The 13,144-nt window shown below is 34.1% G+C and overlaps 1 protein-coding gene across 3 annotated transcripts in view; it reads right to left on the bottom strand.

The window, feature by feature from the left end:
- The window catches only part of STXBP5L (syntaxin binding protein 5L), a 185,290-nt gene that overhangs the window by 56,748 nt on the left and 115,398 nt on the right, over positions 1-13,144 (bottom strand). For all 3 annotated transcript variants that reach the window (XM_065742112.1, XM_065742113.1, XM_065742114.1), the window contains exons 8-15: positions 12,259-12,382; positions 11,591-11,669; positions 11,258-11,412; positions 10,067-10,139; positions 8,699-8,846; positions 7,072-7,139; positions 5,821-5,861; positions 2,823-3,040 (exon numbers count right to left, since the gene is read on the bottom strand). In XM_065742112.1, the coding sequence (XP_065598184.1) occupies positions 2,823-3,040; positions 5,821-5,861; positions 7,072-7,139; positions 8,699-8,846; positions 10,067-10,139; positions 11,258-11,412; positions 11,591-11,669; positions 12,259-12,382 (906 nt within the window). The remainder of the gene's footprint in view (positions 1-2,822; positions 3,041-5,820; positions 5,862-7,071; positions 7,140-8,698; positions 8,847-10,066; positions 10,140-11,257; positions 11,413-11,590; positions 11,670-12,258; positions 12,383-13,144) is intronic.

The following is a 13,144-nucleotide window of genomic DNA, read 5'->3' as shown; positions in this document are numbered from 1 at the left end:
AACACTGTCTCTAAGACAACTTCTAGCCAATATGCAGAAGTTTAACAGAGTGGGTATTACTGATCCATGAACTCCATCTGTCTTTACGTGGGGTCTCAAGCACAGGATTCCATATTCTTTAAACTCTACATGAATTTGGCAGATTCTAGAATGCAAAGACTAAACCACTTGTCTTTCACCTTCCTTCCGGACACCCTCAGATAGGAAAAGCCAATGAAGCTCAGCCATGCTTCCATTCTTTCCACTAATTCAGGAAGCCTTAACTGAAGGAATTCCAAAACAAACAGGAAACTGTACAGGGAGTAATCATCTCAAAATATCATGATAAATGTCGGTCAATTCTTTCTACCTTGTGAATTATCCAAGGAGAACTTCACATTGAAAATAATAAAAAACAAAGTAATTCCCTCAAAGAGATATTCTTGGGAATAGTATCTGAACTATAATTTCAGTGCTGGTTCTGAAAGTGATCATATTCAATTGAAAACGTAGACACTGCAAAATCCTCAGTTGATGGTCTCCCACTGAAACATTATCTTCATCAAAATGAAGGTGAAAGTATTAAGGGGGTGGTGCATTTCAGCAACATGACAGCAACATGAAAAGCAAGCTATATTCTGGACAGTCATGCGCAGCTGTTACACCACAAAATTTAGAGCAGCTCAATAAGCTCAGCCACATGAACTGGCAGATTACTACCTGGAGGCTGTGTACTGAGTGGAATATTGGCTTCAATGCTTTGGAAATGATAGTGGCAACACTGGAATATTGCAAAGTTTGTGCCAATTGGGTCCCATTAGTACTCTCACAGTAACAGAAAGAACACTATATTAAGTTTGACAGGACCTACAAACCAGTATGAGGCTGCAGGTGAGAGTTTCCTGGATTGCACCATTACTGGTGATGAGGCATAGACTCCATCACGTGCTGGAGTCAAAATGGCACTCCATGGTGAACTCCCCATTGGCAGTCCTCAATAGGTAAAGTGATGTGCACTGTCTTTTGGAATAGGAAAGGGGTGATCTTTCTAGATTTCCTGGAACATGTCCAAACCATCAACTACTACATCATGACACTGATTAAGCTGAAGGCTCAAACTTCCAGCGTCAGGTCAGAGAGGAATACTTTTCTCTTGCAACACAGTAATGCCAGGCCCCATACCAATCTGAAGACCATGGAGCACATTCCCAATCTCAGCTGGACTGTCCTACCACATCCACTGTATAGCCCGGATTTGTAGTCTTCAGAGTTCCATCTGCTTGGGCTGATGCAAGATGGGTTGCATGGGCTGCATTTTCCTAGCAATGACACCATCATAGCAGCTGTAAAACAGTGGGACACCACCACTGGTGGAGATTTTTATGAGCATGGCATACAGGCTCTTGTTCTTGTCCAACAAAAATGCATAGCTAATGGAGGTGACTACATTGAAAAAGTGTTTTGTTTTTTTTTTTGTAGCTGAGAATTTGCTCTATCAATTAGTGTTATTGTGATCTTTGTATCCGTTGCTAATGAAAGATAAGGTGCATTATTTGGAATCAACATTGAAATGTAATGTTTTTTAGAAACATTGTCTATGAGCTCATCAATAAGGTGGGATTACTATTCATTATTTTTAAAGTCTTCCTGTAAGAATGTATTGAGTTAGCTTCAAAGTTGCTCTTCAGGAAGAAAATATGACAGGAAAAGAACAGAACGGGTATAGGCAATGGGTCTTCTTACCAACTGGCACATGATTTACAGGCCAAAAGTGACACAGATGTTTTTGTCAGGTTAGAACTATAGCCTTTCTAAAGGACATCAAGATACCCTCACTGTAAAGTTCTTCCGTATATTTGTGTGGAACTTTCTATGTTCCAGTTTTTGGCCTTTGCTCCTTGTTCTATCACTACACACTTCTGACAAGAGTCTGGCCTCATCCAATTGCCTCCTGGACTTCAGGTATTTATAAACATTGATCAGACAGCCCCTCAGTCTTCTCTCTATGCTGAATCAACTCAGGTCTCTCAGCCTGTCCTTGTACAAGAGATGATCCAGGCCCATTCAGATCGCCTTTCTCTTAAGAGTTGACTGCTGTTGAAAATTTTAGACTAAAGAAAGAATATTTTTACATTTACAGTGTCATTGAACCACTCTATCAGAAGTGGTTGTTGCTACTGTGCAGAAATGCAAGGTATAAGCCAAAGTCTATGCTGTATGATGAGTAAGTTCAAGGTGTCTGCAGAGCAGTTATAAGAACGTGAACCGTGTGATTCTACCTGAAACAAAGTGACTGCTTAAGACATGAAGGCTTATAAAACAGCATTTGAATAGGATTGAAGCACAGGATTCTTAGGAAAATACCAACTACTTGGTCATAAATCATCTTGCTATTCAAATAGTGTCCATTTTGAGAGAAGCAAAGTAAGCATAAGCCAGGAAAAAAAAAAATCGACTCTCTTAATTTTGTGAAAGCAAATGATAATTTTCAGTCACCTTTTGTTACAAATAATATAAAAATGAATTTAAGATATGAAAACATACATCAGTCAGTATTACTAGAGCAGTTAAGTACAACAAAGACGTAGTACTGTATCAAAATCTTAAAAGCAAATGACATCTCACAACCATCTTACAGTACATTACTATTAAAGTGAAAAAGAATAGAATTGGATCCCAAAATCTCAGTTCATTTTTTATCAGCAGATTAATTGCAATCAATATTTCATTAAAAAAGGTTTAAAATGGAATATTCCTAAACCTATGTTTATACAGTTATATGGTGACACAGCATTTTCATCTAGAAATTATTTCATAAACAAGTAAAATTCTGAGTGACTTACCGCTATTTCAGTGTTTACTTCATGTTTGCTGAATCTATAAACAATCACATATGCAGAAACTCCTGCCACACAGAAAATTCGGCTTTCAGGACACCAGTACATCATTTGAACAGCAAAAGGATCTTCTTCCACAATCTCAGCTGTTGCTTTTCCTTCTCCTGACTTCTGCTTTTCAAAGACTTTTGATGTTTTTAATTTGTACAACATCTGCAGAGTAACTGGAATATATTAAAAGAAACAAAAAAAACCCTGATTAACCATAAGCAAATCAGTCATAAAATTCTTCAGTTCCTGTTTTATTTGCAATTGTGGCACAACAAAGAATTATATAAAGGCCTAAGAATAGAAAAAAGGTGGGTTTTATACAATATAGATTTTATAATAGTATGCAGTACCAGCAGGATATGTATTTAATATTTACAAAATGGATATTTGTCTGTGAAATACTTTTTATTAGCTTCTGAGGCAGAATGTAAAAGGTGAATATTAGCTGTATGTCTATATTTAGGCTTACACTCAAGTTTTAGAGGCTCTGGTTATGCTGCTATTTTCTTAATTACATGTGAGACTAAGATTTCTTTTGTCTTCCTATAAAGACTGCATGGAGTGTTAAGAGAAAAAAATGTGGAAAATACTGATGGCCTGTCAAGACAAAGTCTTTCTGAAAGGAGTTCTAAAATGCTCTGATTTTCTGGACTAATAAGCATATCAGTATTAAAACCTGCTTATAAAAAACTTAATATCTAGAAGCTGTAGTCAAGGGAACATCTCCAGTGCTGTGAATTTTGGCAGTAACACGAATTAAATTTAACCACTAAGCTGTGTTTTTTGTTTTGCTTGTTTGTTTTTTTACTACTTTTGCATTAATTTATCAGTGACACTGATCAACCACTGCATAAATGATTATGTGATGAAAAAGTCAGCCAGGCCCGCTACATATTAGGGTGCGTTTATACATAACAGTTATGCTGTTGCATGTGTTATTGTAACTGTGCTAGATCAGTCCAGCTACCTTGGACAATAAACAATGACAAGATGGAAGAACAGTGTTCTAGATATGTAATCAGATGACAAACACATCAAAATTGCATTTCCTGCTTGCAGTTCATGTATATTTCCAGCAATCTTAACAATACATACACTACCAAATCTTCACAAATTGCAGCAAGTGCTTCTGTAATGAATACATCATTCTCCTGAGTTTTGCAGTGGTGGAAAACCCCCAAGATGCTCTTGATCCCAGTGTCAAATTTAGATTGGCACTTTGAATTAGACATCTTGGGTCTACACGTACTAAGACAGGAAGAATTACAGAATTATAGGGCACAAGTACAAAGCAAGACTCCATGCCTTACACCTCTATGAATTATTAGGTACCACTGACACAGAGACAAACTTGTAAAGCTGCTTCAGAGGCTTAGCACTTGCCTGTCTCCCACTAATGGATGTTTTCAGGTACACAATTAAAATACAACTAAAAGTGAAGTGCTTTGTTCCTCCAAATAAGAGCAGGATATGATTTTGACATGAGTCCTCAAATGAAATTTGAATGCTGTTTTAAAAGGTAAGACCTTGTAAATAATAAAGCTATGTAAATAGTAAGTACTAAGTACAGTACTAGTAATGCTGTAAATGTTCTGAAAACAGGGACTAAGACCAGGACTTCAGAAGTGCATGGAGAGTTCTGCTACTGTTAAAGAGATCAATGAATATTCCTCCTCATCTACGCTCTACCTCTATGAGCATTTCCTATTGCAGCAGGTTATAACATGTTAGAGGGCTATGTTTATATCACATGTGAAGTTTTTCCATTTTTTAACCTTCCTCCTCCTCCTGTTGACCTCATTATAATTCTTATATCTTTGGCATTCACGATAGCTTGAAAATGCTGGACAAAGCAAACTCTAGAAATAAATGTTATTTTTCTCATATATGAAATGAGGCTTTGGAGTCTCATTTTCTCTTTGATAATCTTGATGAGTAAAAAGATTTGGTATTAGGCAAAACCAGAATTAACTGACAAATTCATGAGGTTTGACTTACATTAAAGTATTGTAAATGTTCTCCATATTCGGCTAGAGATGGTAATAGCAATAATCATGCCAATTATGTGGAGTTAGTAGGTACTTTAAGTAACAGCATATCAACTATTGTAACAGACTATTTACTAGTGTCAAACAAAAGCTCTCTCTGTCTAGCACTTCAGATAACAGTTTCTTTCATGTTTGCCCCTTTAAGAAATGGGAAGAGACTGTTAACTCATGAAAAAGATGTTCTACTCAGAGAACCCAGTATTACTGAGGAGAGAGAATACAAGACAACTATGCTGCAGCATTTATGAAACTCAAAGATCTTATCTGAAACAAAATAAGATAGCTTTCAACAAAACTGCATGTATTTTCAATAAATACATTTTAATAATAAGTGCCATATGTATTTTCTACAGGGAAAAATCATGTTCTCTGATACATCTAATTAAAGCTAAAAGATATGGAATAGCTACTTTCTGATGCTTTTTCCTGCTAGGATGAATGGAAATGCTCTTGCCAATTAATTCCTGGAATTTGAGTCTGGAAAAGTAAAGATGCAAGTCTTTAACTAAGATGTCTTACTGTATTTTAATGTTTTGTTTTTATCCAGCTGTAAAAAAGAATACATTATATTCATTAGGTCTATTTCAAATCACTGTTTTATATACACAATAGGATTATGCCTAAGGGATTATTTAACAATACTTAATTATTCCTAGGTTTTGGTACGTCAGATCTGAAGTTTTTATCCCTATCCTGGACTTCCACCTCTTCTCTGCCTAAAATATTCCATTTACAGTGTTTTTCTCCTTATTTAATCAAAATTTGCTTAATTTCACCTGACCATACCTAGGTACAGCATTACAGATATCAGTATTCACACTGTAATAATCTATTACCTGTAGATATATGTGTGTGTGGATGTGTGATTTTTCAGCATTGTATGAAAGTGAACTTCAAAAACTTACTGGCAGAAGCATCCCAGAACTTTACTGATCCATCTGCATGGCTTAAAAAAAAATTAAACGTGTTAAAACAATATGCATTTATAGAACATCTTCTGCTTTTACTGAGTGATAAATAGAAGGAGAAAAAACTGTATTTTGCTTCTGTGTTAATTCTGTATACTTTAATAACAATATATAATAATGCATCTACTAAGCATAAGGGCATATTTTGTTATTAATATGATTGATGGAATATTTTTTATGCAAAACCTATAGAGAACTAAGCTGACTACAATTTTTAAGATCACAACAGCACAAAATTAATTCATTTAATAATGCCAAGTTTAAGATGCAGCACTTCTGGCCTTGCAGTGTACAAGTATCAAATCTATGAACTCTAAAAACGCCATGTATATCTAATTATGAAAAGAAAGGTCAAACTTGTTTTGCTTAGCACCTATCAGCTGTGTCCATTTTATTAATGGAAAATAATACTTGAAATATAATTGTAGAAAGGAGACACTTCTGTTAACAACAAGACTAATTTCTTCTTCCTCTTACTGATACTATTACACATATCATAACAGCATTTTTTGAAATAGGTTTTAACTATCATTTCCTAGAACAATTAATCAAATATACTGCTATCATCAGCGTGTCTGAGACCAGAGAAAAATAGGAGTGTATCATACAAGAAAGCTTCTGTTTTATAGGGTGTCCCTTGAAAATCCATCAGGCATTGCTCTTAGGGCTTCTACTGCAATCTGAGCTTTTCTACATCTTTTTCTATGGGACTGCCCATCACTTAAAAGGTGAAATAATCCCAGTGTACCACATCTCCACTAATGATGTGGCATTAAAATGAATTCCTAAATCATCCCCAGATACGAAGTCCCCAGAAGGCCAAAGGACAACAGGCCTGGAAAAACAGCTGGGTCCCTTTTCAAACCAATAAATGGATTGCAATAAATTCCTCTTTTCAAGGATCCCACCTTCACAAGCTGATTCCACAAGTAGACTTGCCATCTAACACTGGGGCCTCAATCAGTAATTCTTAACAGTAGTTCATTCATGAACACAAAGCTCTACTTTCTACAACAAATGGAAATTTCTGTGATGATTATGCACCTAAAAGAAAAACTACATACCTCAGTACAAGAGGTTAGGACACTCACATCCTGCCAAGGGTCAATGCTTGTGCACAGATAACCCACAATTAAAAGTTCTAGGCACTAACGTTTTAAAAGAACAAATCCTCAGTTTCATTCTCACCCTGTAATAATGATTTCAGGATATGTCTGAGCTCCAAGATTCCATGCTCCACCACTGATAGGCCACTCCTAAATGAACGACAAGAGCATACAGATCAAAGCTAATCCTTATGAGAATTTCGCTTAGTTTTAGACTTATGAGCAGACATCTTCTTCCAAAAAGCAATATATCTCAAAAAATAAATGAAAATACTGTGCAGCATTCAAAGCTTTTAAAGCTTATTAGTATTTTATCAATTAAGGCCTGTAAGGTTTTTTTTTTTTTTCAATTTACATTAACAACTAAAGTTCTACGTTTTTAATGATTATTGCATAGCTAACTCTACAAACATTCAAAACCAGAAGTAGAGGAAGAAGTAGCATCACTTCTGCTACTGTTTTCACAATGGAGCTTCTGTAGGATGCTGAATAGAATCAAGCATCTATTCTGAGGATGGAGACTACTAAAGAAGCTGGTCCACAAAAGTGGGAAACAAGCAACTGAATATCATGCTATGGGATATGAAATAAGGGAATGCAACTTTCACAGATCACATGAAACCATCATTTCTTCCCTGCCTTTTATTTATTAGTGGAAAGATTCTCACTCTTTTCCTTGGTCTAGGCTGGCTGAACAAACTGTTGGTCTCTGCCTAAAGCCTGTTGGATAACAGGTACAGTGTAAGTAAGGATTTGTACAGAGTATGAGCAAGTAGAAAAATCTAGGAAGAAACTGATTCTGAGAATACATGGACTGGATACAATTGAGTACAGAAAGGAGTGAGCTGCAATGGATATCTATATTCTGAATATGTTTTTGTGCAACAAATAAAACAAGTTGATCAGAGAGTGTACAGGGAGTACAGGTAGGTAGTTAAACTTTTGGGAAACTAGGTATGCAAATTAAGGATAAATAAGCAAATTCTAGTAAGAGAAAAAACATTTTCTAGAGTACACCACTGAATTAAGATCTCAAAGTATGTAAGGCCCAGATTTTCAGTTCACAGAAAACAAGGCACCTCCAAGGGGGACATTCCTTTCAATATAAAATGAAAACTGATGCCTGATCTGCTTATTCAACATTTTTTCTTATTTATTTATAGTGATGGATTAGTTCTAAGCAAAACACAAATGAGATTAATGCTTGAAATTTATAAAGTAATTCAATTTCTTATTTTTATTTCAGCAGCTTTCATTATTTCTAAAACTCTTACATTAAGACTACAGTAGCTCAGTTAAACAACAACTAATATCCTTATTTAATAGAGTACTGTTGACCTTCAAATTCCACTGAAGATCTTCTGCTTTGCATTATAATCATTTTATAGACTAGTTCTTCAATAGAGATAACATTTTCAGACAGCTCTGAATTTTACATTGATGGCATTCTTTTAACTCTACTGAGATCTGACATGATTCTGGCAGCCTAATGAGAAAGTCCTGCATAATGGTGGCTTAACACTCATGCTTGAGTGGTGGTAGATACTAATGAGGGATGAATATCAGGCCATAAGAAATCACAGAAAAAAAGCTGCATCTAATCTGTAGGTTGGACTAACTTGAGATTTGTTATTAAAGCAGTAAAATGTTATTTCAAAGACATGGACAGAACATGTGTTTTGGTTTTGAAAAATACTGGTTTTGTTTACCTTATTGCTGTATCCTTGCTTTTTATGTTTTGCTCCTACAGAATAGAGTACAGGAATCAAATCTGGAGGACAGTCGGCAAAATATTCTGTGCAGGTGACAGGTGACTCATGAATGTCAATAGGATATGGATTTTCAAAGATTGGAAAACTAGTCAAGGAAGACAATTTATAAGAAGCACGGTGACACACTGAGCCATATAAGACAACACATTCTTATTATAAATTATATAATATAAACTAAGTTAAATAATTGCTGATAAAATATATTTTCCATTATTTTTTAAAACATACGTACTGTTTTTAATGTTAATAGAAACTTGTAGTTTTAATGGCATACAAATTCCTATGCTGTGACAATAATGTATTTTCTTCTGTAACATAAATTTTTTCAGCATCTCAAAATCTCATCTATGAGATACAGAATTCATATATTTTTAGAAGTTTCAGGTTCATTCTTACTATATATTCTATGACTTAAGAGCTAACTATTCAACTACGGATTTTATGTTCAACAGTTTTGTTTATTCTGTTGGCACACTATGGATTCTACAGTGAACAACTGGAACAACAGATTAAGTAGATCTCAGTTTACTTTCCACTTTCATGACTTTGGACTATCTGAAAATAAAGAAGGCCTAATTTCTGTCAGATTACATGTGTTATTCACAATTCAAAATGCAAGAAATTTGGTTCTGGTTTCACTTCATCCATTTTACGCTGCTGAGATGACTGGAACTATTCTCGAAAGTGAATGAGGTCAGAATACGATTTATTTGAATGTGTTTAATATCATTACAGAACAATTCTGTTCTTAATTATACTGGTGTGAATGTGGATGTACTTTTTAACACAGAAGAAAGCAAATAATAATCACATCCTGCATTGTATGATATATGTGAACACCGATTCTTCTGTGAAAGTATTATTTGTAATTTAAAACAACAAATGGACCATGAAAGAATCCCACAGATCCAGTATAAATCAGATAAGATAGTTCAGTAAATTCTTAAGTGGTACTCCCGTGGAGTCCAGTGAAGTTAGACATGCACATAGATACTACTTGAGTGTAATTTCTAACATGAAAATTCAGGTTACAATTCAGCAATTGTCCAAGAATCACATAACTTTGATGCTGTGCTTTAGAACTATACTGAAGGGACTGCACATTTATATTTATTTCCAAACTTGAAACCAAGCTTCTACTACTTAGTTGATCCTAGCTTTTAAGGTGGAAGTAAACGTACAGACTGAATGATCTTGTGTAGTAAAACGACGTTCCATTATATCATTTGCACTTTTTTTTTTTTAAACATCACATTCTAAACAGTTAAGAAGTATCCATAACTTCATATAAGATTTCATACTTACTTGCTTTGTGTCAGGTCAACAACAATAAGATCTTTTTCCAAAAGCACAACTACAGCATAGGGTTCTTGAAATTCTGTAGGAGAGGAATCAAGTATAAAACAAATGAATTCTCCCATCAGTCATTTTAAACATGCAAGTCTCATTTATGTTCTCTGAAAATTTACAGTATATTAAACAATAGCTAGAAAGCAATTGTTTAGGGACAAATAGTAAATGAGATAAGAAATAACTTTTGGGCAGAATTGCTGATTAAAAAACATGGCAGAAACAGTATTGGCATAATGTAGCAATCCAGCATGATGGAACACTGAAAGTAACGAAAGAGAATGTGAGGAGGCTGTGTGTATTATGGTATTGCTTAATCCAGTTGTCACACAGAAAATATGTTTTTTGCTGCCCAGTATTAATACCTTCTCTATGCACAACTATTACTTAAAAATAGATTGTAAACAGCTTGGTCCAGTCCACTTGATATACAATGATATACACTTCCAAAGCAATTTGAAAGGAAGACTACAAAGGAAATCTTATCTATATCCCATTTTAAGGTTAACAAGGGAAAATTAAGGAAAGAACATGACAGGAGTATTCTGATGACAGCACAAAATGCTTCAAATGATACAATTGTGCTGCAGGCATAGCAAGAATGAAATGCCTAACTGGACTCAGAACACAGAAAGAACTGCAAACTAACTCTGATTACTAAAAATTACTTTTATTGCATGACAGTGAAACAAATAGCATTGTTTTTAATATGTATTTGATTTACATTTGTATAAAAGATTAATTTTACTTTTCTGACTAAAGGCTTAAAAATCCAAATTTAGCTTCTTTTTCACTAACAGCTTCTTAATTTCACTTCTGGAATTGTCTGTGAATTTACTTCAGTATTTGGCAGTCTCATAATATGTAGCAAAACACTTTAACATATATAAGTGCTTACGTACGATTAAGAGAAATACTACTTGACACTAACCCACATTTCAAACTTGTATCTTGAAACTTATGCATTCTTTATTGTCCACTAATTACTTGTTTTCAGAATGCAAACCAGTTTCAGTTACTTTCAGCAGTATGGGATTTGAGACAGAGTCAACTGCGAGAATGAAAGTTCCCGGACAGGAATTAAAATATAAGAGAATTTCAGTTCATTTATACTTTCTATAACTGTATTTTGCTTAATGAACTCACCATTCGGATATGGGGTTTCACAAAGAGTTAAAAAATCAACAATAGGGTGATCCATTTCAAGAACTGTAATTGCTTTCCCATGCATAATTGTCAGACTTGGTCTTCGACAAGCCTTATCATATGACAACCCGCCGGAAAATATCACAAATGGTTCACTGTATTAAATGTAAAAACACAGTAATCATAAGTTTATGTAATAAGTTTACATTATAGGTGTAATTTCTTAACAGCTTTAATATCTTAAATAGCTTTGCAAAAAAGAAAAAAGGAAAGATTTTGAACGTAGTAACTCACAAATGTAGCACTGAATTATTTACATAATTATAAGCATACCTGCTTTTACAGGTTTTGTACTCCACTTTAAGAATTGGTTTACAGGATTCAGGTTTTTTTCCATCTCTTTGAATTTTTCCTAAGGAAAAAAGGAAGATAAAAACTGTTTTAAAATGTCATGATAATAGAACTAATCAAGATATCAAACTAGAATGCACACCTTGAAGAAACTACATAATCAGTAAGAGATGGAACTTTAAAGCTACATGAGATAGGTATTAATGCCTACTTCCTTAATATATGCATGTTTATATTAATTAAATTTATTATAGCTTTAAGTTTTTACTGCCATGTATACACGGTCACACTTCAAAACATCTAAAAATTAGAGAAGGATTACACTCAACTAATAATTACTGAATTTCACTAACTATATACCTTTTCCCGATCACAGGATGAACATAAACAGATTACATTTTTTCCTAAAAGATGTAACTAGTTGAGAGATAAAATTAAATGAAGAGTACAATTTAAACTCATGGGTTCTTGGTTAATTCTGGATTAGAGAAAAGTCACTTGTAAACGACAACAACAAATCCAAAACAATTTTGTTTTTGTTACTTTGGAAAGCCCGTTCTTGTTTTCAACAATTATTTTAAAGATACTAATGAACAACTTGGAGAATATTGTATTAGTTCTTTACTTCACATTTCTACTAACAAAATTACCATGTGGGATTGTGGTCTGGAATGGTCTGTTAGGACTTTTCAGGTTCCACAAGGTCAAGCTTCCATCAGAGTGACTGCACATGAACTGTTTCCCTTCATGATGCCAAGCAACAGAATGAATAGCCTATGGAAATAAATGAAGAACTTGAGAGTGAAAAGCAATACATTGTTCACACTAATGAAATTTTAATTGATGACTTTCAATTATATTCATCTAATTGTATATCAACAGATGGATGAACTTTGTTTGTCAAGAGCCCATTAACAGCACTTTTTAGTTACCAATAGCTATAATCCACAGCTAATTCACAAATTAATCCATTATAAATTCTAAAAGGGAACAAGAACGGAAGAAATTCTATTGAATCAGATTAAAATTGAAGAAATAGGATAGTACGCAGAAAGTACACAAACAAGGAATATACAGTGCAATAAAATGCCTGATAGATCCTTAGAAATATTTCATTAGACAAATGTATGAGAATGCTGTGCAATGGTTTTTACAGATAGCATACAATAGATGCAAGCTTTCTAAGAGGATGTTTTAGAAAAAAGTAGAAATAGCTCTTTGTTCTTGAATCTTTTCACCCCCACATAACTATGTTTCAGAGAAAGTACACCAAAACCTGTTATGCTTCACATAAAAACGAAATGACAGAAAAAAAGTGAGAAATTAAAGTAATGATACAAGATTATTTTGGAAGACATAGTGCTTCAGAGAAGAGTAATATGACACTCCTATGTACACAGTGCAAGTATAATGCATTGAATTTTATGTACAGCAAAAAGGAACACTTCAAAAATTAACCAAACATTCTTAGCATGTCATGAATATCAGAAGTTAAAAACAGGATAAGATGTTTAAAATGAATAATGCTAATATTCA

Source organism: Cyrtonyx montezumae, unplaced genomic scaffold (assembly GCF_038088225.1).
Source record: "Cyrtonyx montezumae isolate F1298 unplaced genomic scaffold, pur_monq_1.0 scaffold_3, whole genome shotgun sequence".
In the NCBI taxonomy this organism is placed as follows: Eukaryota; Metazoa; Chordata; class Aves; order Galliformes; family Odontophoridae; genus Cyrtonyx; species Cyrtonyx montezumae.
The sequence above is the reverse complement of the archived record's forward strand: the minus strand, read 5'-3'. Positions and strand labels throughout refer to the sequence as shown.